This window comes from Leopardus geoffroyi, chromosome B3 (genome assembly GCF_018350155.1).
Source record: "Leopardus geoffroyi isolate Oge1 chromosome B3, O.geoffroyi_Oge1_pat1.0, whole genome shotgun sequence".
Classification (NCBI taxonomy): Eukaryota; Metazoa; Chordata; class Mammalia; order Carnivora; family Felidae; genus Leopardus; species Leopardus geoffroyi.
In genome coordinates this window covers 120004675-120032475 of record NC_059337.1, presented here as the reverse complement: position 1 = coordinate 120032475, position 27801 = coordinate 120004675, and the positions used below count along the sequence as shown (strand labels likewise).

General features: G+C 37.0%; 1 protein-coding gene across 3 annotated transcripts in view; it reads right to left on the bottom strand.

Annotated features, from left to right (window-relative positions):
• Nucleotides 1–27801, bottom strand: part of YLPM1 (YLP motif containing 1) — a 76205-nt gene that overhangs the window by 4502 nt on the left and 43902 nt on the right. The window contains exons 10-19 of one of the 3 annotated variants that reach the window (XM_045448249.1): nucleotides 27184–27302; nucleotides 26127–26281; nucleotides 22113–22175; nucleotides 21706–21825; nucleotides 21061–21237; nucleotides 20898–20981; nucleotides 20526–20609; nucleotides 18262–18342; nucleotides 15063–15114; nucleotides 9875–10005 (exon numbers count right to left, since the gene is read on the bottom strand). In XM_045448249.1, the coding sequence (XP_045304205.1) occupies nucleotides 9875–10005; nucleotides 15063–15114; nucleotides 18262–18342; nucleotides 20526–20609; nucleotides 20898–20981; nucleotides 21061–21237; nucleotides 21706–21825; nucleotides 22113–22175; nucleotides 26127–26281; nucleotides 27184–27302 (1066 nt within the window). Of the gene's footprint in view, nucleotides 1–9874; nucleotides 10006–15062; nucleotides 15115–17286; nucleotides 17504–18261; nucleotides 18343–20525; nucleotides 20610–20897; nucleotides 20982–21060; nucleotides 21238–21705; nucleotides 21826–22112; nucleotides 22176–26126; nucleotides 26282–27183; nucleotides 27303–27801 lie in introns of those variants that run through there. The other 2 variants (XM_045448251.1, XM_045448250.1) reach the window with 2 other exon arrangements.

Below are 27801 nucleotides of genomic sequence, written 5' to 3'. Positions count from 1 at the left end.
GCAAACATACAGCATGGAAATAGCGATCTGAAGAGCACTGGGGGGGGGGAGGGTTACTCGCTCATCTCAGAGTATGTCCCAGAAAGACAGAGTTCACTGAGACACCCCTCTGGGAACAAAGAAACTGGCCTGCACCATTTCTCAACCCTGTCCCTCAGCACAAGCATAGGACTGCCCGTGGGAACCAGTGTAAAGTGCCAACACTTGCTACCTAACTTGCTTAAACCAAGCCCCACCTCCCTGTGCTCTGGTAGAACTGCCTCTCCCACTCACACTTGCCTCAGTCCCAGCATGGTAGGCTCCCTCCTCCAGAAGACCAGCCCAAACCCTTGCTCACACTGTATCTCCCCATGTAGGAACTTTCTGGAGCCTTGGTTCTGGCAGTGATGGTGACAGGTCTCATTTCACAGACAGACCAGAGCACATATAGTTAAAATGCACCACATTATATAGTTAAAACACACCACATTTAGCCTAGGGACCAAACATTGCCCACAACAGACAAAGAAAGCCTCTGCAGATGACTGGCCTGAAGGATAAAATGGCCAGGACAAAAAAGCAGAAGATACGCAAAACACACTGGACACACTCCCAGAAGCACCAGGCCCTAGGGAACAGAGGATACCACAAAGCAGAGCACGACAGGACCTCTTCTTCATAAGGCCATTACCCTTAAGAATAAGAGATATAGTTGACATTCCTAACACACAGAAGTAAGCACAGAGACTTAAAATGAGAAGACAGAAACTTACCGCAAATGAAAGAACAGGACAAGGCCTTGGCCAGAGAGCTAAGTAAAACAAATATTAGTAACATGCTTGATAGAACATTTAAAGTAATGATAATAAGGATACTTACTGGACTTGAGAAAAGAGTGGAACACATGAGTGAGACTCTTAACACAAAGATAAGGAATAACATAGCAAAGATATGAAATAAATGAAATAAGAAACATGGTTAATAGAATAAACAGCAGGCTGGAAGAAGCAGAAGAATGAATTAGCAATCTAGAAGACAGAGTAATGGAAAGTAACCAAGCTGAACAAAGGAGAGAAAAAGAATTACGCAAAATTAGAACAGACTTAGGGAAATCAGTGACTTCATCAAATGTAATAACATTCATATTATAGGACTCCTACAAGAAGAGAGAGAAAAGGGAGCAGAAAACTTATCTGAAGAAATAATAGCTGAAGAATTTCCTAATCTGGGGAAGGAAACATATCCAGAACCAGGAAGCACATCAAAATCAACAAAAGCAGATCTACACCAAGACATATTGTAATTAAATTGGCAAAGTGTAGTGACAAAGTTTTAAAAGGAGCAAGACAAAAGAAGGTAGTAACTTACAAGGGAAAACTTTTAAGGCTAGCAGGAAATTTTTCAGCAGAAACTTTCTAAGCCAGAAGGGAATGGCATAATATATTCAAAGCGCTGAAGGGGAAAAATCTGCAGCTGAGAATACTTTATTCAGCAAAGGCTATCATTCCAAAGAGAGGCAGTTTCCCAGACAAACAAAAAACTAAAGGAGCTCATGATAACTAAACGAGGCCTGTAAGAAATGTTAAAGGGAACTCTGAGTGGAAAGGAGAAACCAGAAGTGACAGTATAAAGGTAGGAAAGACAAAAGCAGTAACAATGAATATTTCTGTAAAATATCAGTCAAGGAACTCACAAACTAAAAGGATGTAAAATATAACAACATATCCCAAAAATGTGGGGAGGAGAGGAGAAAAGAATGGGTTCAAACTTAAATAAGCATCAACTTAATATAGACTGCTATATTCAAAAGAGATGATATACAAACCTAATGGTAACCATATATCAAAACCATTAATAAATATGCAAAGAATAGAGACAAAGAAATCCAAATATATCACTAAAGAAAATCAGCAAATCATAAAAGAGAGAAAGATAAGAAAGGATAAAAGAAAATCTCCAGACAAAACCACAAAACAAATAATAAAATGACAAATACATATTTATCAATAATTACTTTGGGGGTGCCTGGGTGGTTCAGTAGGTTAAGTGTCCAACTCAGGTCATGATCTCACAATCGTGAGATCGAGTCCCATGTTGGGGTCCACGCTGGGCATGAAGCCTGCTTAAGATTCTCTCTCCTTCTCTTTCTGCCCCTCCCTCACTCACACATGCACACATTCTTCCTCTCTCTCAAAAAAATTGTTTTGAATTTAAATGCATTAAATGTTCCAATCAAAAGACATATGGTGACCAAATGGATAAAAAAACAAGCCCCATCTATATGCTGCCTACGAGAGACTCATTGTAGACACTTGCAGATTGAAAGTGAGGGGATGTAGAAACATCTATCATGCAAATGGATGTCCAAAGAAAGACCAAGTAGGGGCACCTGGATGGCTCAGTCAGTTAAGATCTGACTTCGGCTCAGGCCATGATCTTGCAATTCATGAGTTTGAGCCCTGCACTGGGCTCTGTGCTGACAGCTCAGAGCCTGAGCCCTGCTTCAGATTCCATGTCTCCCTCTCTCTCTGTGCCCCCTCCCCCCACGTTCACATTCTGTCTCTCTCTCTCAAAAATAAGCATTAAAAAAAAAAAAAAAAAAGAAAGCACAAGTAGCAATACTTACATCAGACAAAATAGACTTAAAAAAGACTGTAACAAGAGACAAAAAACACTATATAATAATGAGAGGGACAATCCAATAAGAAGATATAACAATTGTAAATATTTATGCACACAACAAGGAAGAACCTAAATTCATAAAACAGTTAATAACAAATATAAAGGAACTAACTGATAATAATACAATAATAGTAAGGGACTTTAACAGCCTACTTATATCATTGGACAGATCATCCACAGAAAATCAACAAGAAAACAATGGCTTTGAATGACACACTGGAACAGGTGGATTTAACAGATATATTCAGAACATTCCATCCTAAAACAGCAGAATGCACATTCTTTTCAAGTACATATGGAATATTCTCCAGAATAGATCACATATTATTCCACCAAACAAGCCTCAGGAAATTCAATTAGATCAAAGTCATATAATGCATCTTTTCTAACCACAACACTATGAAACTAAAAGTCAACCACAAGAAAAAAACTGGAAAGAGCACAAATATATGGAGGTTAAATAACACGCTACTAAATAGCGAATGGGTCAAACAGGACAAAAAAGAAGAAATAAAAAGGAAATGGAAACAAATGAAAATGAAACACAATGGTCCAAAAACTCTGGGATGCAGCAAAAGTGGTTCTAAGAGGGAAGTATATAGCAATACAGGCCTACCTCAAGAAGCAAGAAAAATCTCAAATAAACAACCTAATCTTACACCCAAAGGAGCTACAAAAAGAACAACAAACAAAACCTAAAATCAGGAGAAGAAAATAAATGTTAAAGATTAGAGCAGAAATAAATGATACAGAAACTAACAGATCAATGAAAGCAGGAGCTGGTTCTCTGAAAAAAAGTCAATAAATTATATTGATAAACCTCTAGCCAGACTTATTAAAAAAAAGGGAGAGAGGACTCAAATAAGTAAAATCACAAATGAGAGAAAAGAAATAACAACCAACACCACAGAAATACAAACAATTATAAGTGGATATTATGAAAAACTGTATGCCAACAAATTGGACAACCTAGAAGTGGATAAATTCTTAGAAACATAAAAACTACCAAAACTGAAACAGGAAAAAACAGAAAATTTGAACAGATTGATAACCAGCAAAGAAATTGAATCAGTAATCAAAAAATGTCCAATGAACAAAAGTCCAGGACCAGATGGCTTCACAGGCAAATTCATTTAAAGAGTTAATACCTATTCTTCTCAAACTATTCCAAAAAATAGAAAAGAAAGGAAATTTTCTAAATTCATTCAGTGAGGCCAGCATTACCCCAATACCAAAACCAGATAAAGACACCATTAAAAAAAAGAACTACAGTGAAGAAATGGGCAGAAAACATGAATAGACATTTCTCTAAAGAAGACATCCGGATGGCCAACAGGCACATGAAAAGATGCTCAACGTCGCTCCTCACCAGGGAAATACAAATCAAAACCACACTCAGATATCACCTCACACCAGTCAGAGTGGCCAAAATGAACAAATCAGGAGACTATAGATGCTGGAGAGGATGTGGAGAAACGGGAACCCTCTTGCACTGCTGGTGGGAATGCAAACTGGTACAGCCGCTCTGGAAAACAGTGTGGAGGTTCCTCAAAAAATTAAAAATAGACCTACCCTATGACCCAGGAATAGCACTGCTAGGAATTTACCCAAGGGATACAGGAGTGCTGATGCATAGGGGCACTTGTACCCCAATGTTTATAGCAGCACTCTCAACAATAGCCAAATTATGGAAAGAGCCTAAATGTCCATCAACTGATGAATGGATAAAGAAATGGTGGTTTATATACACAATGGAGTACTACGTGCCAATGAGAAAGAATGAAATATGGCCCTTTGTAGCAACGTGGATGGAACTGGAGAGTGTGATGCTAAGTGAAATAAGCCATACAGAGAAAGAAAGATACCATATGTTTTCACTCTTATGTGGATGCTGAGAAACTTAACAGAAACCCATGGGGGAGGGGAAGGAAAAAAAAAAAAAAAGAGGTTAGAGTGGGAGAGAGCCAAAGCATAAGAGACTCTTAAAAACTGAGAACAAACTGAGGGTTGATGGGGGGTGGGAGGGAGGTGAGGGTGGGTGATGGGTATTGAGGAGGGCACCTTTTGGTATGAGCACTGGGTGTTGTATGGAAACCAATGTGACAATAAATTTCATATACTGAAAAAAAAAAAAAAAAAAAAAAAAAAAAAAAAAAAAAAAAAAAAGAACTACAGGCCAATATCCCTGATGAACACAGATGCAAAAATCCTCAACAAAATACTAGCAAACCAAATCCAACAATACATTAAAAAATGCATTCACCAAGATCAAGTAGGATTTATTACTGGGTTGTCAGGGTGGTTCAATATTCACAAATCAATCAGTGTCACATCAATAAGTGAAAGGATAAGAGCCATATGATCATTTCAACTGATACAGAAAAAGCATTTGACAAGGCACAACATCCATTTGTGATAAAAACACTCAACAAAGTAGCTTTAAAGGGAACACACCTCAACATAATAAAGGCTATACATGAAGAACCCACAGCTAACATCATCCTTAATGGGGAAAAACAGAGTTTTTCCTCTAAGGTCAGTAACACTCTCACCACTTTTATTCAACATAGTACTGGAAGTCCTAGCCACAGCAATCAAACAACAAAAAGAAATACAGGGCATCCAAATCAGTAAGAAAGCAGTAAAACTTCCACTATTTGCAGACAACATGCTACTACCCAAAGTCAGAAAGACTCCCCCATGGGTGCCTGGGTGGCTTAGTCAGTTAAGTATCTGACTTCAGCTCAGGCCATAATCTCACAGTTTGTGGGTTCAAGCCTCGTGCTGGGCTCCATGCTGACAGTGAGGAGTCTGCTTGGGATTCTCTCTCTCTCCCTCTCTCTCTCTCTCTGCCCCTCCCTGACTCACGCATTCTCTCTCTCAAAATAAATAAAATAAACTTATAAAGGAAAAAGAAAAGAAAGACTCCACCAAAAAACTGCTAAACTAATAAATGAAGTTAGTTAAAGTCTCAGGATATAAAACCAATGTACAGAAATCTGTTGCATTTCTCTAGACTAATAATAAAGGTGCAGAGAGAGAAATTAAGAAAACAATCCCATTTACAACCGCACCAAAAATAATAAGATACCTAGGAATAAGCCTAACCAAAGCAGTGAAAGACTTGTACTCTGAAAACAATAAAACGCTGATGAAAGAAATTGAAGACAACACAAAGAAATGGAAAGATGTTCCATTCTCATCAGTTGGAAGAAAAAATATTGTTAAAATGTCTGTATTATCCAAAGTAACTTACACATCTAAATGTAATCCCTATCAAAATACCAACAGCATTTTTCACAGAACTAGGACAAACAATTCTAAAATTTGTATGGAACCACAAAAGACTCCAAATAGCCAAAGCAATCTTGAAAAAGAAAACCAAAGCTGGAGGCATCACAATCCTGGACTTCAAGTTATATTACAAGGCTGCAGTAATCAAAACAGTATGGTAACAGCACAATAATAGACACAGATCAATGGGACAGGATAGAAAACCCAGAAATGAACCCACAACTATACGGTCAATTAATCTTCGACAGGGCAGGAAAGAATATCCAGTGGTAAAAAGACGGACTCTTCAATAAACGGTGTTGGGAAAACTGGACAGCAACATATAAAACAGAGAAACTGGACCACTTTCTTACATCACACACAAAAATAAATTCAAAATGGATTAAAGACCTAAATGTGAGACCTGAAACCATAAAAATCTTAAAAGAGAACACATGCAGTAACTGCTTTGACACAGGCCATAGCAACCTCTTTCTAGATATGTCTCCTTAGGCCAGGGTAACAAAAGCAAAAATAAACTATTGGGACTACATCAAAATAAAAAGCTTCTGCAAGCAAAGGAAACAATCAACCAAACTATAAGGCAATCTATGGAATTGGAGAAGATATTTGGTGAACGACATATCCAGTAAAGGGTTAATATCCAAAATATATAAGAAACTTGACACCCAAAAAACGAATAATTCAATTAAAACATGGGCAGAAGATATGAACAGACATTTCTCAAAAGACATACAGATGGCCAACAGACATATGAAAAGATGCTCATCATCACTTACCATTGGGGAAATGCAAATCAAAACTACAATGAGATATCGCTTCACACCTGGCAAAATGGCTAAAATCAGTAACACAAGAAACAACAGGTGTTGGCAAGGATGAGGAGAAAAAGGAACAGCTGTACAGTTGGTGGGAATGTAAGCTGGTGCAGCCACTGTGGAAAACAGTATGGAGGTTCCTCAGAAACCTAAATTCTAAAAATAGAATTACCCTACAATCTAGCAATCATACTACTGGGTATTTACCCAAAGAATACAAGAACACTAATTCAAAGGGATACATGCACCCCTATGTTTATAGCAGCATTATTTACAATAGCCAAATTATGGAAGTAGCCCAAGTGTCCAGCGATTGATGACTGGATAAAGAAGATGTGGTATATATATATATATATACATACACACAAACATACACAATGGAATATTATAAAAAAGAATGAAATCTTGCATTTGCAAAGACATGGATAGAGCTAAAGAGTATAATGCTAAGCGAAATAAGTCAGTCAGAAAAAGACAAATACCATCTGATTTCACTCATGTAGTGAATTTAAGAAACAAAAGATGAAAGGGGAAAAAAAAGAAAGACAATCGACAATCAAGAAACAGACTCTTAAGTACAGAGAAGAAACTGATGGTTACCAGAGGGGAGGGGGTGGGGGGGTATATTACAGGAGATGGGGATTAAGGAGTGCAATTGTCATGATGAGCACCAGATGTTGTATGAAAGTGTTGAATCACTATATTGTACACCTGAAACGAGTATTACACTGTATGCTAACTAACTGGAATTTAAATTAAAACTTAAAAAAGAACTAGGATGTGCACAGCTTACATCACTTTGTCCACCCAGCTTATGAAGTAAACGTGGGATCACATACTCTGTAGAGTAATAGTTATTTGACGAAAAATAAACTAGAGAAAAATATTTCTCATTTGAGATTATGCATTGTTACTGTACTACACCAAATTATTATTCTCAAGGAAGAGCTATTTCTTTTTCTTTTTTTTTTTTTGAGAGCCTGTGCATACGAGCAGGGGGAAGGGGAGAGAGAGAGAGAGAGAGAGAATCTTGAGAGAGAGAGAGAGAGAGAGAGAGAGAGAGAGAAAATCTTAAGCAGGTTCCAAACCCAGCATGGAACTGACACAGGGTTCAATCTCACGACTGTGAGATCATGACCTGAGCTGAAATCAAGAGATGGACCATGATTAACCGAATGAGACACCCAGGCGCCTGCAGCTGTTTCTGCTTCTGTTGCTCCAACCTTAAAACTGGAATAGGATGAATCCATGCAAGTAGTTCCTGGGTGGAGCTAGGCACATATAGAATGCCACTAATCTCCCTTTCCCTTCCTCACAAGCCACATACACAGAGGTGGGCCTAGGGACTGTATGAAGTATTTAAAAGAGCTTTTGAAAACTGAGGTTCTTCGTAATGTTATCCAATGTCATGATGTGTTACTGGCATTTTTATTTTCTTACAACAAATACTCTTTTAATATTAAAAGTACTGAAGAAATTCATAAAAAAGAAATGCTGTGTAAAGATAAATGATACAGAACCTCATCTTCTTTTTTGTTTAGTAGAGAGAGAGAAGAGACAGAGAGAGAGTGCGGGGGTATGGGGTGGGGGGGGGGGGGCGGAGAGAATCTTAAGCAGGCTCCACACTTGGCGTGGAGCCTGATGACATGGGGCTTGATCCCATGACCCTGGGATCATGACCTGAGCCAAAATGAAGAGTCAGATACTCAACCAACTGAGCCATTCAGGCGCCCTGATACACAACCTCATCTTAATTAAGGAAATGCAAACTGAGATACCATTTTTGTTTTACTCATCAGATGTCAAAAGTTTAAAAGTTTGATAACAGCACCTTTGGTGCAAGTGTGGAAAAACAGGCATTTACTTACAGTGGGTAAACAGGTGTAACCTTTTTAGAAAACAACCTCACAGTATTTGTCAAAATGATAAATCACACTCTATAAGACTGCAGCTTTAGTGCTAAAAATCTACCCTAGGGATATACTTTCAAAACAATATGCATATGCACTATGACTTTCACCATAGTGTTTATATTAACAATAAAATGAAAATAGCCTAAGTATCTACCAATAAAGGGCTGGATAAATACCTCAACAACCAAACAATGGAGATTAGGCAGCTATTTGAAAAGAATGGTAGTTTGTATACACTTATATACAGAAATCAAGACAAATTAGCTAGAAAAGGCTTATCTGGATCACACATAATATGGTATTTTTTGCTTCGTTATTTTGTTTTAAAAGGATATACATAAACGTCTATGTGGAAAGCCTATGCAATATCCTGGTTTCATTTCTCTGCTCCTTTTCACAGCAAAACTTCAAGAAGTTGTCTACCTTGGCTGTTCTATATTTCATTTCCCATTCCTTCTTCAGTCAGCTCCAAACTGGCTTGTGCCCTTCAACTCTCTAAGAAAACCTGCCTGATTGTTGATCAATCATCAGCAATCTCCATGTTGCCAAATCCAATAGCCATTTCTCTGCTCCCAATTTACTTGTCTTCTCTGTATCATGTAACAATTGACTACTCTTTACTTCTTGAAACATTTACCTCTACCTGAACTTCGAAATTCTGGAGTCCTGAGTTCTATTATCATTTCTAACTTAAATGGTCTCTCACTGAACTTCTCATGTTTTACTCTCTAACTGGACTTCCCCAGTTTTCTCTGACTCAGTAAATGGCACCACACACATGGGAGTGCTCATGGCCAGAACCCCGAAGATTCACCTTTGAGTCCATCCACTCCTGGACTCTCTAGATCTAATCCATTAAGATATTCCACAGATCGTCTTCCACACTTTACTCTGCACTTAGCCATTCTGCCCCAGACAAAACAGCACAAGCGGCCCCTTCAAACTCCTTTAAGGTTGACAACGTGCTAGCCACGTGAGATTCTGTTTTTCATTTTTTAAAGTACCTATACATTTTTAATCTGGTAACTTGTAAGGTCTGACTCATTTTTTAAAAATTTGTAATATGATAGAATATAAACTAAGTCACTCTAAAAATAGCATTCATATTCTTATCTGCCTATAACTCTCCAAAACCAGATGCCTAACGGGGCCCTTCCCCTATTGGCAATTATTGACAAAGTCTCTTACCCTCTTCTTCCCAGGCTCAGAAGCACGAGTGTCATAATCATCAGGGAGCTGAAGATAATCCTCCATTCTGCTGGCAATTGCCTCCCAGTCACGTTTCCTTTTAGTACCAGTTCTCAAGCCATCCAACTTGTCTGAGGGACAAACACAGAGCCGCAGCATTAAGGGAGAGTGTGAATTTGCACACAACACACAACTAAAGGAAAAGAAGTCTGGAGCACTGTCAGAGGGCACATCCACATTTTTGAGGGCAGCATCACTTGCAGATCCAACTATCTTCTTGGCGGAGATAACACCAAGTTCTGTGCAATTTCCATCGTTTATTTGATGTTCATACTGGCAGGCATTACGTTACGATGTTGGTTTAAGTAACAAATACAGGCAGAGTAAGAAAAGTCACTGGTCTCCTGGCCTCCCTGCCCCCGCCCCCCCCCCCCCCCCCTCAAGTCACACTTCAGCTCTCATGTCCTGAAGGAAAATGCAAAGACGGGTTTTTCTAAAAACTTTTTCTTCTCCTTTTTTTTATTTCCCCTTTGACACAATATTAACACCACCCATTTGATCAGTAATCACATGTGATACTGTGTCATACGAAAAGCAGGTAGTACCAACAACTTAATGAGCCAAGCTAACGTTTAAAGAAGGTTTTAGATGAACGGTTCCTTGGGAACGGTTGTACGAGGATTTGCCGTTAAGTTAATGTTTCTGAGTAAGATGATTGTACAGATCGCCCTTTTCTTTGTTTATATTATGAAATACTGTTGACCATTCTGAGGCTAAGAACTAGTCAGCCAAAGTGACCAGATCTAACTTTTCTTTCTGAATCCTCAATCTGAGAGGGCTGAGTTTCCTAAGGGGCCCAAACTGTAACCACTTAAATGAACGGAGATTGCAGATTCAGAAATTAGGAGATAGGAGTTTAGGTGTCTGCAAGAAGAACACGCGATGAAAATGTGTAGTGTTTTCCATTGGTTATTAATACTGATTTTGAATTCTGTATGTAGAATATCATGAGCTATATATATTTTTAACTACATTGAAGCACTGAACTTTGGAATCATCTGCGGTTACACACACACACTATTATTAAGCAAGTCAATAAAAGAAAACCTACAAAATGTCAGAAATACACAATAACCACACCTCATTAAACTCCAGAAAGGGTGCAGAGTGTATATAATAGAAGTCTTTTAGGCACCAAGTTGGAGAGAACTTGATATGAAAAGAAAAGCACAATGGAAGCCGTGGCAGGAGGGAGGGGGAGTTTATGCTTCAAATGTAAAAGATTCACACACAACTAACTGTACCATACCATACAGGCTTCAAAAACCAGTAGGATTTCACATACTTGGCAAAGCTTTTATTTCCTAAAACCCTCCCCGATAAAAGCAATATTACTGAAAAATCGGCAAGGCAAACTACAACACTGTACAAAACTCAATAAATTTTTATCATATCGCTTTAGAAAATTTTTTAACGTGGATGAGTTCAACAGAAACAGTTTCCTAATCTCCTCTGCAAATCACATGCTGTACCAAATGGCTCTATTTTCATGTATATGACAGGCCATGATATACAAATGCTTAAAGAAGTGACCCCTTGATTGCACAGGGATGTAGATTATGGTATTATAAACCCAATGAAGTCTCACAAACAATAAAACTGTTCTAGTTCAACAGTCTACAGTATTACCAGAAGAGTAGGAAGCTCCAACAGACTTATTAAATACGCCTCAGAGGATTTCCAAACTTAAGATCAACTTTGACGTTAACATACTTCAAAGGAATAATTTCGTATCTGAACCCCTGGAATGGAGCATGGCCAGGTGTGAAAACTGTAAGAACTGTGCCTCATACACTGGGTATGTGACAGGAGTTACAGACCAGGAGTCCCACATGTGTAACATGGAACATCAGAAGAACATGAACTACTAGTCTGAACACCCTTGTTCGTAATGTTTAATTTGAAATTTCATTGTGCACACATGTTTAAAGCTTCCTTCTTGGGGCTGAAGAAGGGTTCATACCTCTTCCACATGGCATCCTGGAAACCCAAACACACAGACGTATGGCATAAGGTGAGGGAAGAGGAATCTGGGGTGTTAATTACAGCAGACGGCTGGTATCCCATACACTCATACTAAGGATTTTCAGAGGTTTCAATTTCAAAAATGAAGTTTTACGATGAAGATGAAGGTTTAAATACCCAACTTGGCAGGTCACAGAATTTTCCCACATCTTCAGAACAGTATATATTATTATAGCACAACAGAAAAATTTTGTAGACATACACGTATGCATTTTCTAAACATAAATGGTGTTTCTGAAAATCTGTTCATGGTAAACACACAAGGGTTATGTGCCTATATGAATAATAATTTCATTCCAACTGTGAAGAGATGATATTGCCTGACATGTAGAAGGCCAATACACAATAACTCATAAGCAGAGACAAATGACAGATGAGAAAAGTAAAAGTACTCGGTATGGAGAAACCTAAATTAGGGTAACAGTCTCAAACCTTCTTTCAGTTTCTCACAATTTGAGAAACCAAAATCACATCATTGGAATTTAAGTAGCTTCAGTGCTGAACCCCAGCATCCGACGTGGCATGTAACACCCACCCTTGCATTAGGGTGCCTGTGTCCCAGCTGAGAAGGAGCCAGTCAGGTGCAAGTGAAGTGGGCCACAGGTGGTCTTTAACAACTCCATGACACCGATGCCGGATGTATTTCAGGCCAGTTCTGAATCTTTCTAGAATTACACCACTTCCAATTTAACACTCAAACATTGGCTGAACTGCATACTGTACTTAATTAACACAGATCAAGAATCTGCAATGAGATTTAACCAGTTGCATGAAAGGTAAACGAGCACTTTCTCACTGGCAGACTCATTTGTAAATCCAAGCGCCTCAGTTACACAGATTTATCACTTCTGGCTCAGTGTGTTACACTGATGAAGCTTAGTATGTTTCCATCCACCAGAGTCATGTTACCAAAAGGAATTTACGAATGTTGGTAAAGTACCTAGAAAAATAAATTGTACCCTGTAATCTATTAAATTTGTTAAGATAAGGAAGGGCACTATAAATAGGCTGATTCTCGGGTGAAGAGCCTCATGTTTTAGAGAAGAATCTTCTTCTCATTTGGCTCCATGGACCAATCTCAAAGAAGCAAAAGCACTTTCAAGAATGCTCACACTCAATTTGCCTTCCTCCACAGGTAGATTAGCTCGCAAAATAACACCGTGGTGCAAGATGCCAGTCATTATATAAAACATCACTGTCACTCTTACTAAAATAGCAGCAGCAAACATGTTAGGATTTATTTTCTAGATTCATTACTACACCTTCAGTGCCTTTAACTGAATAAGTAAATGAAAATGATTTAACAAATCCATTTCTGGAATTAACTGCCTAACACTCTCTCTTTAAGTTGGAGTGAATTTGTATAAAATATATTTTCTGAGAAGCAAATGGTAGGCCAGAATTTTTTCCAGAAATCAGTACCAAGTTTAATATCATATATTCTTGAATAGTCATCAGAGCTAAATTCCATTTTCCTTTCTCTTTAGAAATTAGAAAGAAAAATAGAAAATGGACTAGCTCAAGTTTAAAAAAGTATTATCCTAGATCATGTATTTGTAATGCCTGCGAACATTATACGCTTGGCTAAAATATTTATCACTTTTACAATCCTGTTGTCTCTTTATTATGATCTCTTTTTGCCCCAGAAGACAATTGCTATTTACAGAACCAGAAGAAGGAAATGATCTTACAGTCTTACAAGTTATTCTCAAAGTACAGAACTTCAAACAGACTTAATCTAATATCAAAATAAGCAGACCTAAGCATTATTATTTAAAAAGTAACTTGTGCCTGTTATTTTCCTACATATGTAATTGCACTTAAACATTTATAAATGCTTTGAAAGTTTAGAGGAAGAGATCATTGACTAGGATTTCCCAAGGAGGGAAGACTAGCATAAGAATATGTCAGTAATCACATATAACTTTCACATATCATACAGTAGAAAAAAATTCTAGACTGTGTAACAAAGTACCTCTCCCAATAATGCAGTAACAATGAAGTTTATGGAACTGCTTTTTACACAGGGCCTAGTGAACCTCAATTGCCCACGTGATCACGTGAGCAAAATAAAAGGCAAAACTTATGCGGTTGTGTGTAAAATGCACTCCTCTTACATCAGAAACACAATGTGTCCCCAACAGTGAAGCAGCTAAATGACTCAGATTTCTTCTAGGAACTTAAGATATTTAGAAGGCTACTTCAGTTTTGGAGTAACAGCATGATACCAGGAAGAGAAACGCAGAGACTGACAGTCATACTACATACATTAGTAAGGTCAATCTTCTAGAAAGTCCTCATCTCATTTTCTTAGATTATTTATTAATACATCTGAAATTGATGTGTTAAAGGATTCTCTTTAAGTGAGGTGAAAAAAGTAAACGAAAAAAAAAGTTTTGCAGTTATGACCATGAAATATTGGGAGGAAAATCCACTGGATATGTAGGATGTTCTGCTTGACGGGATACCTCACGTTAAGCAACTCCAAGTGTTGATTTAGGCAATCATTTTAACCAGTTTACCTTGTAATCTGGCGCTAAAAACAACTTGAAGGAAACTTGACTCTTACAAAGCAGGCTCCTCAAAAACCTAAATTATAGATCTACCTCCCCATACCCAGAAACTCTAATCTATTACACAAGGAAAATAACTGCCTTTAAATTAATGTTTAAACTTCAATATTTATTATTCCTACTACTATTATTACCCAAAGTATTCACAATCAGGTTCAACTTTGGACTGCAGTTAAATATTCTTTTAAAAAAGCAGAAATCTCATCGCACCAACATTTCTGATTAATATAACAGAACGGATTTTACAAGTGACAGCATTTTGTTGCTAAATGCATCATACTTCCGCTTACTCTAATACCCTGAAGTGGTACTGAAGGCAGTTCCTCTAAAATACTCTTCTTTCACTCTGTCCCAAGATGTAACTACTTAAACAAGATGTAGCTAGCACAACAGACTGAGGACGTAAGGTAGGCCAAGAATCTTGGCTTAAAGCAGAAATTTGGGAGAAATTTGTTCTTCTTACAGCAGAAAGATCTATGACCATTACCATCAGGTATCACATATAAAAACAGGAAAAAGGAAATACCCACCTAGCTTGGCCTCAGATGTGTCCATCTCCCATTTGCTTTTCGGAATGTAACCCTAAATCGCACACAGAGAGAAGCTCGAAGGGTTAGAAAGAGACACATACATGCATATCACTGTTGAACTGGAAAAGCATTAAAACTGGGAACGGATTCAGTTTCCACTCACTAGTTACATATATATATATCTATATATATATATCCTTAGGGAAAACACAGTCTCATTATCTCTGAAGAAACTGAATTACCAATTCACCAAACTTCCCTGCCCAGATTTCAGAGTAGTCACTTCAGAATAGTATCATGAAGGCGCTTTGAGGCAGCTACAGTCCAGGACACCCGGCTGTAGTCTGAACAACAGGTAAACAGTAAATATGGAGAGGACGTACGGTCGTTTCTGTGCTAGTATTAATATCATTCAGAGTAGCAGAAGACTTCTAATAACTAGCTAGCTTATTTTCTAAATACAACTGCAATTCTCAAGTGATAGTAGCCATGAGGTACAAAGAGTGTTCTTCAAGACAGCTACTTTATATTTCAGTGTAACTTTACTCAAAAGAAAGAAGAAAACAATGGTATCACTGAACACAACTATGAAGTTCCAACTTCATTTAAAAATGACTCAACCCATTTACCAGTTAGATCTTACAAAGGCTGGTTTCACTGAATCAATGTGAGAGCGTTTCTTCTGCGTCAGTTGGAACCCAGATTATTATTTTCAATGTCTTTTAAAATGATATTTTCCTATTATACGAAAAACCAGAAATCTCCACAGGCAATTTATATTTTATTTAATAAAATAACTGGGTAGTTTATTTCAAACAAAGTCCCATAAGATCTTCAAGTTTTCCAGTGTACCTATTTAATTATGTAGTAATCCTTTTTGTTTATTCACCTAGCAAGTGTATGGTGATGATTCCTCTTTTCCTTCATTTGGACCCTGTTCTCAATTAAACCCTAACATACAGAGCTTTAATATTAGGACTTACTGTACAGAACAGACTCATCAAAGGTGTCAGCATCTTCTTGTAAGAACTAATATATCTACTACTGGGAATATTCAAGGTCATGGAACAGACTGCCACAAAGGTAAGGTGGAAAGTGTGTTGAACGTTTCATGACAGTAACTGTTGTGTTAGAGTACTGGAGCATCAGAATTCTTCCAGGAAACCTATAGGTTTTGTACATTTCTAGTGTTTAAGTCAAACTAAGAATTCACTTTCAACTTATTAGGTAGTACTTCAGGTTATAAGTCATATCATCTTTCCCAAATACATTTCTAGAACAAACCAAGACAAAGCTATGCTGAAGTGATGGTGCTAAAAGTACTGATGAGATCTGTACAAGTGATATCTCAAAAATCATCTGAAAACCTTAAGCATCACTAGAATAATATATCTATAAATTCTGAGTCGTATCTACTAAATTCACTAAAGCACTAAAGAAGGAAAAATATCATACCGATGACCCCCAAAAAAGATTCTCTTAACCAAGAAAAGTTTGGATTTCACCCAGTTGCATTGATCAGCACAGAGTAGAAAATGCCAAGTTTATTGAGAATTCAACGAAAATGGTCTGAACGACATGAGACTTGCTCTTAACCCTTTGGTTAAAATTCTCCAAGAATCTTTTACTGTTGGAATAGAACCCAATAGTAGAAGATCTGGATTCTGCATTTTTGAATGGGTTAAGAGAAGTTTTATAACATAAAGATAAGCAAAATGAGTATATTAATTTCCTTCTGCTGGAACCACCCTGTTCTTCCTTACAACTGTATCATCTTCTCACTGCTTGAAATGTTAGGCTATTTGGAAATAAAAGAGATAGTCCAGCAGGGTAGAGTTTTAAGGCTTCTTTGCCATGTTTCTGGTGTAAAAATAGAGTATTTACAGCGTGTTTCACTTTTCAAAATAATTAGTACATTCAATGAAAAGTTCCAAGCTTTGATCTACACCTACACAAATCAGATGTTATGAACCATGTCCTGAACTGAAATCTCCACAAAAGGAAGACGGAGCTTCAGAAAGCTAACATTATAGAATTCTCACATGATCACTTCCTAGTACACACGCTGCAAGGAGCTAACGAGGTCATTAGCCATATTCCAGAACAGCGTGGACCTTTAAATGAACTTCCTGCCTACATTTTAGATCATATATGTCAAAAAACAACCTAATTAAGAAAAATATTTTGTTTAAAGACAAAAAAACATACTGAGACTCAAATGCCATTATCTTTAAAGCTTATTTTTTAATCCGCATATGAAATCTAGGAATGTAGAGGTTGACACCATCTCTATGTACACACAGTTTCTTTTCAGAGTCCTCTGTATCACACATGGGTTTGATGGGACCACTTCTTAGAGAGTCTGTATTCTCTAGGGGTAGGAATCAGGGTTCTCGCTTTGTACATTTTCAGAAGAATATGAGAAGCAGCTTTAGCAAGGGCTGAAGTATTAAATAAAACAAATAATGTTTTGAATTAAAAAAGAAACACTCTTTCAAGGCATTGCTAATCTCTGTGTCTCATTAGCAAACACTGAAAAGTAACATAACTCTACAGGTCGCGTATTTTTCAATGACAGGGTAAGGCAAACATCTCTACAGAAGTGTGATCAAAAGCATTTACAGTAGGTACACGGGAACTTTGAACTCACACTACAAAGCCTCTAATCAGCCTAAGCAAAATGCATTACCTACACAGTCAAATCATTTTCCCCATCACTCAATAGGATAAAATGCAGAAGAACAAATCCAGCAGTCAGTGGCAACCCTCTGCCTCCTCATTCTAGAAGATCTTCTGCCTCAGTTGACAGAAACTTAATTTTGAAATCTTGTAGCAAAGACGAGACAATTATGCATATGTTGGGTAGGTTGTACCACATATCTGCTGGAATGTGAGAATGCCCTTTCATATGTAATTGATTTTCTTGAAAAGTATACTCCCCTAAAGCCACCCATAATAGATGAGTGACTAGGAGGGTATGTTTCTTAGCATTCTAAAATTTTCATGTAACAGTACAGTAGAAGGTTCTTTTGGTCAGGGGAAAAATAAAAAGTATCCAAAAATCTCCTTAAAGATGATTATGGAAACTTTGACCATTAAGGTGCATATCAGCAGCAGTAATCTGATCACAGATCTGAGATTAAACCCTTAAGGATTTTAATAGAGACACTTTGTTCAAAGTGGTTGGTCTGTCTCCTACCAGTTCGCTTTCCTCTTCCTCTGCATCTTTCTTTTCTTCCTTCTGTTCTTCAATATTTGCATCAAAATCTTCCATCTCTACCTACATTATCCCAATAAAAAGAAATGAGTTAACATTTAGGAAAATGTTGAGTTCCTTATTGAGATCTCAAACAAGCACAGGTGCCCAGAGCAAGGCAGCACAGACTCACTGTTATACCCTAAGGAAGCTTAAATCCTAAACTTTGAAACAGAACTTATAAAAGACAGAATGATATTCCTGCTTTTCGTTTTCTTGGGCTATCCATCTTTATAATTCCCTATGAATTTGAGAATAATAATCTATTCTAAGATGATGATTACCTGTTTTGAATGCCTATGGATTACTAAGATTTCTTTCTAAACCTTTAGCAGGCATTTTCCCAATCAAGTAAAACATGTGTATGATTCAAATTTCAAAATGTAAGAAAGGACATAGTGAAAAGTATGATGATAGTAGCCTGGCCCAGAATGGAAGCAATGCAAACAGAGAGGAAATGGATAAGAAAAGTGTTTATAAGGTAAGCTTGACGAAACTTGGAGCCTGACCACATGGTGGAAGGATAAGGTTGAAAGTTGGTAGGACAGAGAATAAAGAGCAAAGGGTAACACAGGTACTAAGAGTCAAGGTTTCGGCAACCAAGTGATTGGTGGGTCTAATTACTAAGATAGAGAATACCAGAAGAGGAACAGGTTTGTATGATTTACATACTGGATAGGCTGCATTTGAGATGCACTAAAGTAGTATATGTTTTTTGGTAGAGAATTTGGAAAACAATGGTAGAATTATAAAAATCACCCATAACCTCTCTACCAAAATGTAATTAGTGTTACGATACTGCTAAAATTCATTCCAGTCTTGACAGTTTAATATCAAGGGCACATATGTGGCAATCGAAGCTACCAGAAAGATTATCTATATCAAATGTGCAGAATGATAAGAGCCTAAGACAGACAGAGCCCTAAAGAACTCCAACATTTAAGGGCTGAGTAGCAAGAAAAGCCAGAAACGGACAGCCAGAGAGGCAGGAGGAAAACTGGGAGAAGGTGGACTCACAGTAGCCAAAAGAAATATGTTGTCAAGAAGGTGGACATGGGTCAAGTAAGTCATATGTGGCTGCAAAATTAAGAAACAGAAGTGAGAATTATCTACTGTCATGGAAATCTTTCATGAGAAAGTCTCTGGAGAATGGCTGGGGCAGAAACCAGAGGAAATGGATTGAGGAACGACTTTGGGGGATAAAAACACATAAAAATACAATGATAACATTAAGTATAGAAAACCCTCATTCACAGGTTGTCAAACCAAACAGAAGTACACAACTGATTTAAAAAAAAAACAAACAAACCTCTCTCTTCTTCCATGATATAACTGATGTAGGCAAAAATTATCAATGAGTGATAAATCTTTTGAGGAACAGGATATTAACAAGGTATCTAATTACAGATTATTACAAAGGGATAAAGGTAGAAAAATTTGATGGATACCACCTGAACCAAGTGATCAACATTTCAATCATCAGGAATGAAATAAACTGACATCACATGGCTTTTAATATGATGCACTAAGGACCCCGTATCACTTATGTAGCATTCCTGGTAATGTTTAACTTAAAACTAATCATGTGGGAACACCCAGAAAAAACCCAATTGAGGCGCATTCTACAAAACAAATGGTCTACACTCTCCAAAAATTCTTTGTTTTTCTTGACGATGACATGGCTGAGAAAGTATTTTTTATATTAAAGGACCAGGTCCTAGATTTTTAAAAATAGCTCTAAAGCACATTATGGGAACATCTGGTGAAATGTGAACATGGACTATATATGAGATAATTCAAGAAATTTAATTTAGGAAATTTGTACTACTTAATACAGTACTTTATCAGTATTAAATTTCCTGAATTTGATAATTGAGACTTCTAGTTCCGTTAAGAGAATGCCCTTGTTCTCGGGAGATACCTATTCAAATACTGTATTTAGAGGTGAGGGGTTAAAGGTTATGAGATTTACAACTTAATTCTTAAACGGTTTCACAATAACAGTGATAACAGTAGAAGTAAGAAGACGTATCTCTCTGTGTAGAGAAAAATGTGGCAAAATATTAACAATCAGTAAATCTCAATGAAAGTTGAATAGGTGTTCTTATATTACTCATGCAACTTTTCTGTAATTTAAAATTTTTTTGAAATAAAGCAGGTGTAAAAAAGGTCCCTTTTGCACTGCTTTCAAGGCAAAGGACACTTACCTCTTCAATAGCAGCATCTTGCAGCAGAGAACGAATGTCCAGACGCATCATATGACGAGGTGCAGTTTCCCAGTGGTCAGCCATCTGTTGAGAGATTCAGGAGGTCAAGTTATCTCGGGAAACTACTCAAAGAAAGACCAAGTGAGCACCTAAGACAAATTTAACTGATACTGTGAAGTCTAACAGGCTACTTCCAGGAAGAGGTAGGCCACACCTCTTTCACTTAGATACAAAGGATAAGAAACATTTACTAAAGAAGGTAGAAAAGATTTTCTGAAAGTAAAGGAGATAAACAATTATTTCCAGACAACAGTGATCATACAAACAAAATGAAGTTTGGAATACAACACCTCCTATGTTTTCAAAAATCACCTTATTTATTTCTTTAAGCTTTCTTCCATGAATATTTCTCTTGCCACAAGTCTGGTTATCTGCACTCATTTCAGCCAAATATACCTAAGCAAGAATGAACAGTGATTAAGCAAACAAATGTAGCACTTACATGGTAACACAAAGTACTCTACAGTTCTTTTACCTCAAATCCCTTGGTTTTTGCTGCGCTCCAAAACTGGTCAAAATGTCTAACTCTGTCGTTGATGGCATCCAGGATGATAAAGGGGAAAAAGCCATCATCCAGAGTCTTTTTGAAAGTTTTGAACATGCTGGTCCGGTAGGTCTCCTCCATCTCAGCTTCATATTCATATTCCATTACCTAAGATACCCCAGAAGAGATATGGAGTTAGCAAAGACAAAGAATCTTCCTAAACCTCTTCCCTAGTTACCACCAGGATAGAGATAACTTTGTAGTCTTTCCTTCACACCTAAGTACTAAAATTTGTGTTCAAAAAAGAGAAGTCTTTCTTTGTCTTCAAAAAAGCCACATTACTGGGTCGAGTGGGTGGCTCAGTCAGTTGAGTGTCTGACTTCAACTCAGGTCATGATCTTGCGGTTCATGAGTTCAAGTCACGCGTCAGGCTCTGTGCTGACAGCTAGGAGCCTGGAGCCTGCTTCGGATTCTGTCTCCCCGTCTCTCTCTCTGCCCCTCCCAGGCTTGTTCCCTCTCTCTCTCTCTCTCAAAAACAAAGAAACATTTAAAAAAAAGCCACATTACTCTCTGAACATGTTTTCCTTCCAATACTATTAATGAATCAAGATGTAATCTGAGAGGAATATGCCATACCTTCTTTTTCACTTTCTTTCCAGAATCTGGGTCTTTTTCTTCTTTTTCCACTTCAGTGATGAAGTAATCATCTAAGCTTAGGACTCTGGGTGCAGGTCCTCCAAATTCTACCTCTTTATCCTAAGAATCATACAGTCAAGAGAGTTAAAGAGCATTTATAGAATATATTAATGAACGTTAATAACAAAGTTCCTTCTCATGGCTAAATAATATGCAATCTCGTGGATTCAAATCAAGCAGAGGCAAAAATACCTGTTTAAGCAGAACAAAATGTTTATGGGATAGCATCTCCCACATGGGCCAACAAGAATGGATCAAACGAGAAATACCTGGATTGACACCATGCTGCTTGCATGAAGGCAAGTGACTAACAAAAGCAACCAATTCTCTGGCTTTCCCATACTCACTCGAATAAGTTTTGCAACATGTGTCTTTCCACTGCCAGGCAATCCTCTCATTATAACAACAATCTGAAACACAATGAAAAACCAAAAAAATCACTCAGACGATATTTTTTACAATGAGGTCTTACAGTTAAGTGACCTATCATTCTCCGGATACACCATATGACAGACCATGAAACAAACCTTAGCAAATTTGAAAGGGTAGAAATAATACAAAGTATGTCTCTGAACATAATGGAATGAAATTAGAAATGAACAGTAAGAAAAAATTTGAGAAATTCACAAATATGTGGAAATTAAACACCATACTCCTAAATAACAAATAGGTCAAAGAAGAAATTTAAAAATCAGAAAATACTTTGAGATAAATAAAAACGCCAAAACTTACAGGATGCAACCAAAGCAGTGCTTATAAGGAAGTTTATAGCTATAATTGCCTATATTAATAAGAAGAAAGACTCAAATCAATAACCTAACCTTCAGATACTAGAAAAAGAATAAACTAAACTAGAGCAAGCAGAAAGAAGGAAATAATATTAGAGCAGAAGTCAATAAAATAGAGAACTGAAAAACAATAAAGAAAAATCAATGGAACCAAAAGCTGGTTCTTTGAAAAGATCAACGTAATTGACAAACCTTTAGCTAGTCTAAGAAAAAAAGAGAAAATATTCAAATTACTAGAATCAGAAATTAAAGGAGTGACATGATTACCAACTTTATAGAAATAAAAAATGGTTATAAAGGGATCCTAGGAACCATTGTACAGCAACATATTAGACACCTCAGGTGAAATGGGCAAATCCCTAGAAAGACAAAGGGCAACTGAAACTGACCCCAGAAAACACAGACAATCTGAATAGATCTGTGACAAGTGAAGAGACTGATTGAGTAACCAAAAAACACTACCTACAAAGAAAAGCTCAGAGGCCCAGATGGCTACATCACTGAATTCCAACAAACATTTAAAGAACTCTTTACAAACTCTTCCAAAAAATAGAACAGGAAGGAACTCCCTACTCATTTTGTGAGGCCAGCATCTCAAATCAAGCAGATACCCTGATGCCAAAAGCAGACAAAACATCACAAGAAAACTATAGATATCTCTTATGAATATGGATGCAAAAATCCCTAAAAAAAATACTGGCAAAAGGAATCCAGCAACATATAAAAAGAATTATACACCATGACTAAATGGGATTTATCTCAGGGATGCAAATTAACATCCAAAAGCCAATTACTGTAATTAATATATCATTATCAACAGAATAAAGAAAACAAAAATCACATATAAAAGAATAAAATCACACACATTAAAAAGCAAACAAACAAAATCTCAATTAATGCAGGGAAAGCATTCAACAAAATTCAACATTATTTCATGATGAAAACATTCAAACAAACTAGGAAGGGAAGGGAACCCTCTTCAACCTGATAAAGGGCATCTACTGAAAACCCATAGCAACAGCATACTTAATGGTGAAATACTGAAAGTTTTCTAAAAACAAGAATAAACATAGATGTCCACTCTCACCACATCCATTCAACACTGTACTGGAGGTTCTAGCCAGACAACGAGGGAGTTAAAAAAAGAAAAAAAGGATTCAGATTGTAAAAGAAGAAGTTAAACCTTCTCTATCGGCAGATGACATGACCTCATATATAAAAAATCCTAGGGAATCCACTAAAAATTAATTAGAATAAAAGAGTTTAGCAATGTTGCAGGATATAAGATCAATATACAAAAGTCAGTTTTAGCTCTATACAATTGAATAATACAAAAACGGAATTAAGCTAACTATATCAATAATAACAATAAAATGTGAATGGAAAACTTGATCCAACTATATGCTGTGCTTTCTTTTTTTTTTTTTTTTTTTAAATTTTTTTTTCCAACGTTTATTTATTTTTGGGACAGAGAGAGACAGAGCATGAACGGGGAGGGGCAAGAGAGAGAGGGAGACACAGAATGGGAAGCAGGCTCCAGGCTCTGAGCCATCAGCCCAGAGCCCGACGCGGGGCTCGAACTCACAGACCGCGAGATCGTGACCTGGCTGAAGTCGGACGCTTAACCGACTGCGCCACCCAGGCGCCCCTATATGCTGTGCTTTCTAAAGGAGACATGCTTTATTTTGTATTTTCAATTTTTTACTTAAGTTCTAGTTAGTTAACATATAGTGTAACATTGGTTTCGGGAGTAGAATTTAGTGATTCATCATAACCAGTGCTGATCATAACCAGTGCCCTCCTTAATACCAACGCCTATTTAGCCCACCCCCCACCCACCTCCCTAAAGGAGACATACTTTAGATTCAAAGACAAATAGACTGAAAATTAAAGGATGCAAAAAAAGAAATCATACAAACAGACAACCATAGGAAAGCTGGAATAGCTATACTAATAATAGATGAAATAGACTTTACAACAATGACTTATATAATCATATGTAGTCAAAATATTTGATGGAAATCTCTAGCATCAGTTTACTGAAACAGAATCTAAATATTCTGCAATATAAATTTAAGAATGTATGCATGTGACACTTGTCAGAATGGTTAAAATCAACAACACAAGAATCAACAGGTGTTGGCAAGAATGTGGAGCAAAAGGGGGGCGCCTGGGTGGCGCAGTCGGTTGGGCGTCCGACTTCAGCCAGGTCGCGATCTCGCGGTCCGTGAGTTTGAGCCCTGCGTCAGGCTCTGGGCTGATGGCTCGGAGCCTGGAGCCTGTTTCCGATTCTGTGTCTCCCTCTCTCTCTGCCCTTCTCCCGTTCATGCTCTGTCTCTCTCTGTCCCAAAAATAAATAAACGTTGAAAAAAAAAAAAATTTAAGAATGTGGAGCAAAAGGAACCCTCGTGCAGGGTTGATGCAAATGCAAGCTGGTGCAGCCACTGTGGACAACAGTATACAGGTTCCTCAAAAAGTTAAAAATAGAACTACCCTAGGATCTAGCAATAACACTACTGGTATTTACCCAAAGAATATAAAAACATAAATTCAAAGGGATACATGCACTCCTATGTTTATAGCAGTATTATTTACAATAGCCAAGATATGGAAGCAGCCCAAGTGTTCATCAACAGATGAATGTATAAATAAGATATGGTATATATATAACATACATTTATATATATATGTGTGTATATATATATATATATATATATATATATATAAATACACACACACATATATAAATACATACATATACATTTTTATATAAATTACGGAATATTATTTAACCATAAAAAAGAATAAAACCTTGCTATTTGCAATGACATGGATGGAGCAAGAGAGTATAATGCTGAGTGAAATAAGTCAGAGAAAGACTAACACCTTATGATTTCACTCATATGTGGAATTTAAGAAACAAACGAGCAAGGGGAAAAAGAAAAGAGAAACAGAGAGAGACAAATCAAGAAACAGACTCTTATGTATAGAGAATAAACTAACAGTTACCAGAGGGGAAGGGGGCTTGGGTGGGATAGGTTAAATAGGTGATGGGGATTAAGGAGTGCAAGTGTTATGACGAGCACCGGGTGATGCATGGAATTGTTGAATCACTATCTTGTACATTTGAAACTAATGTAACACTATTAACTAACTGGAATTAAAATTAAAACGAAAGAAAACAAAATAAAGAACATAGATATTTAGGGGTCACAAGGAAAATAAGCCCAAATAAATCAAGTCTCCTAATTCTCCCTTTTTTTGTTCCACATACCATAGAACCAAATCCACTTCCCCTCCTCCCCTCTTCAAAATGCAGTTAATGAAGTTCTTATGAATTGTTTTCTAAAATTTTCAACATCTTTTCTTGCCAAGCAATTAAGTTCTAATTTCTTAAATTCTATAGGGTAGGCAATTTATGAATTTATATGATGACTTGTAGATGATAAGATGCCTTGAATCTGATATTATTACCATGTCACAGAAAAGTAGAGAAATTACGTTCAGGGTATTAAAAAGATCTCCTGATAGCTTCTGATTTGCAAGAAAGCTAGTCAACTACACAGGACTCACTCTCTCAGGTCTGCTCTCTCGGCCAGGTGGTTTCAAAATATCATCTACGTTCTTAGATTCGGGTTTCTTCTCAACCCGTGGGGCTGGAGGTGGCTGGTGGCTTAGTGAAGGAGCTGGCAGGGGCATTCGCTCCTCTGGATAAGTTCTTCGTTCTCCTAGGATTTCAGCAATTGAACAAAATTACTATTTATATGGTAATTATTTAAAATTTTAACTCTCTTCAGTCATCCTAAGGTAATAAAATTCATGAGATGATTTGGAGGCCACTTCTAAACCTTAATCAGAGAAAGTTTAAAGTAATGTAAACTTACATTTCTTGAAATCAAGAAAATGAAAAGATTTAGGTATATGATTTTGGGCAAATAAAATGTTCTGAAAAATACTGACTTCATCTTTGTATTAAATTTAGGGAAAAAGTTAAGCAACAGGACATAGGAGAATAATACATACTTTGCCGATAGTCCCAAGTATGACTTACAGTCTGTCTATAACTTCTGGTTTTACAGTTTTAAGAACAAGAGTTACTAGCTTAGGAAAGCTTGTTCTTACAAATAGGTATGCATTTTTGGTTTAGGTGTATAACAGTGAAAAACAAAAAGCAACCTAAATGTCCAATAATAAGAGTCTTCTACTTTATCCACTCAATGGTATATCATAGAACCATTATTATAATAGGTTTACATACAGAAAAATGTTACGTATCACTGAGAATAAACATGATAAAGAAATTCTATTTACACTTTGATTACAACTTCATTAATACATACGTGAAAAGAGAATGAGAAGAAACATACAAAATTATAGTTGTTGTGGTATGGTAGGAGGTGGGATTATAACTGATTTTGTTTCTATTTTCCAAAACTTCTTTAATAATACCAAAGAACAATTTATGTTTTCTTTCATTAATTACATTGCTATTTTTGATGATAATGCTCCCATCTCTGATAAATCAGTGCATTCATTTTATTCTGAAAGTTTAAATCCACAGCTATAGGGGAAACATCTCCAGTGGTCTGTATTCTCAACATCCTCATAGTTAATAAGGCACTTGTTCTACCTCCAAACATGGATGGTCCTTCGTAGGCTGGTCGGTCAGACTTCCGGTCATAGGATGGCCTATCAAATCCCCCTCTTCTAGATGAGGAATGGTCTTTTTTGTCTCGATATGACTGAGTCCTAGAGGTGTAACAGGAAGTACTTTAGAAAATTTAAAAAAAAAAACGAAAAAAGGAGGTCTCTGTATTACAATGCAATACCACTATCTGCCCAATTTTCTCCATGGGTAGCTACTACACATAGTCAATATTTTTATTTTTATTTTGCTTTTCCTTTTATTTTTTTGAGGGGGGAGGGGCAGAGACAGAGGGAGAGACAGAATCATAAACAGGCTCTGTGCTCAGCACAGGGGGGCCCAACACGTGGCATGATCTCACGACATGACCTGGGCTGAAATCAAGATGCTTAACCGACTGAGCCACCCAGGTGCCCCACTTTTCCATTTAGATCTGCCTTGCACACAGACGTCTAAAGGGCTCATGAACTGCAAAAATACGTTGTTGACCTACTAATGAAGTAATGACTGTACCTTTATTGACAATACTATTTCCTTTCCTTACAGGCTATCTCCATCTCCCATTTAATTCTCTGGAATTCAAGCTCATAAAACTCAAGCATC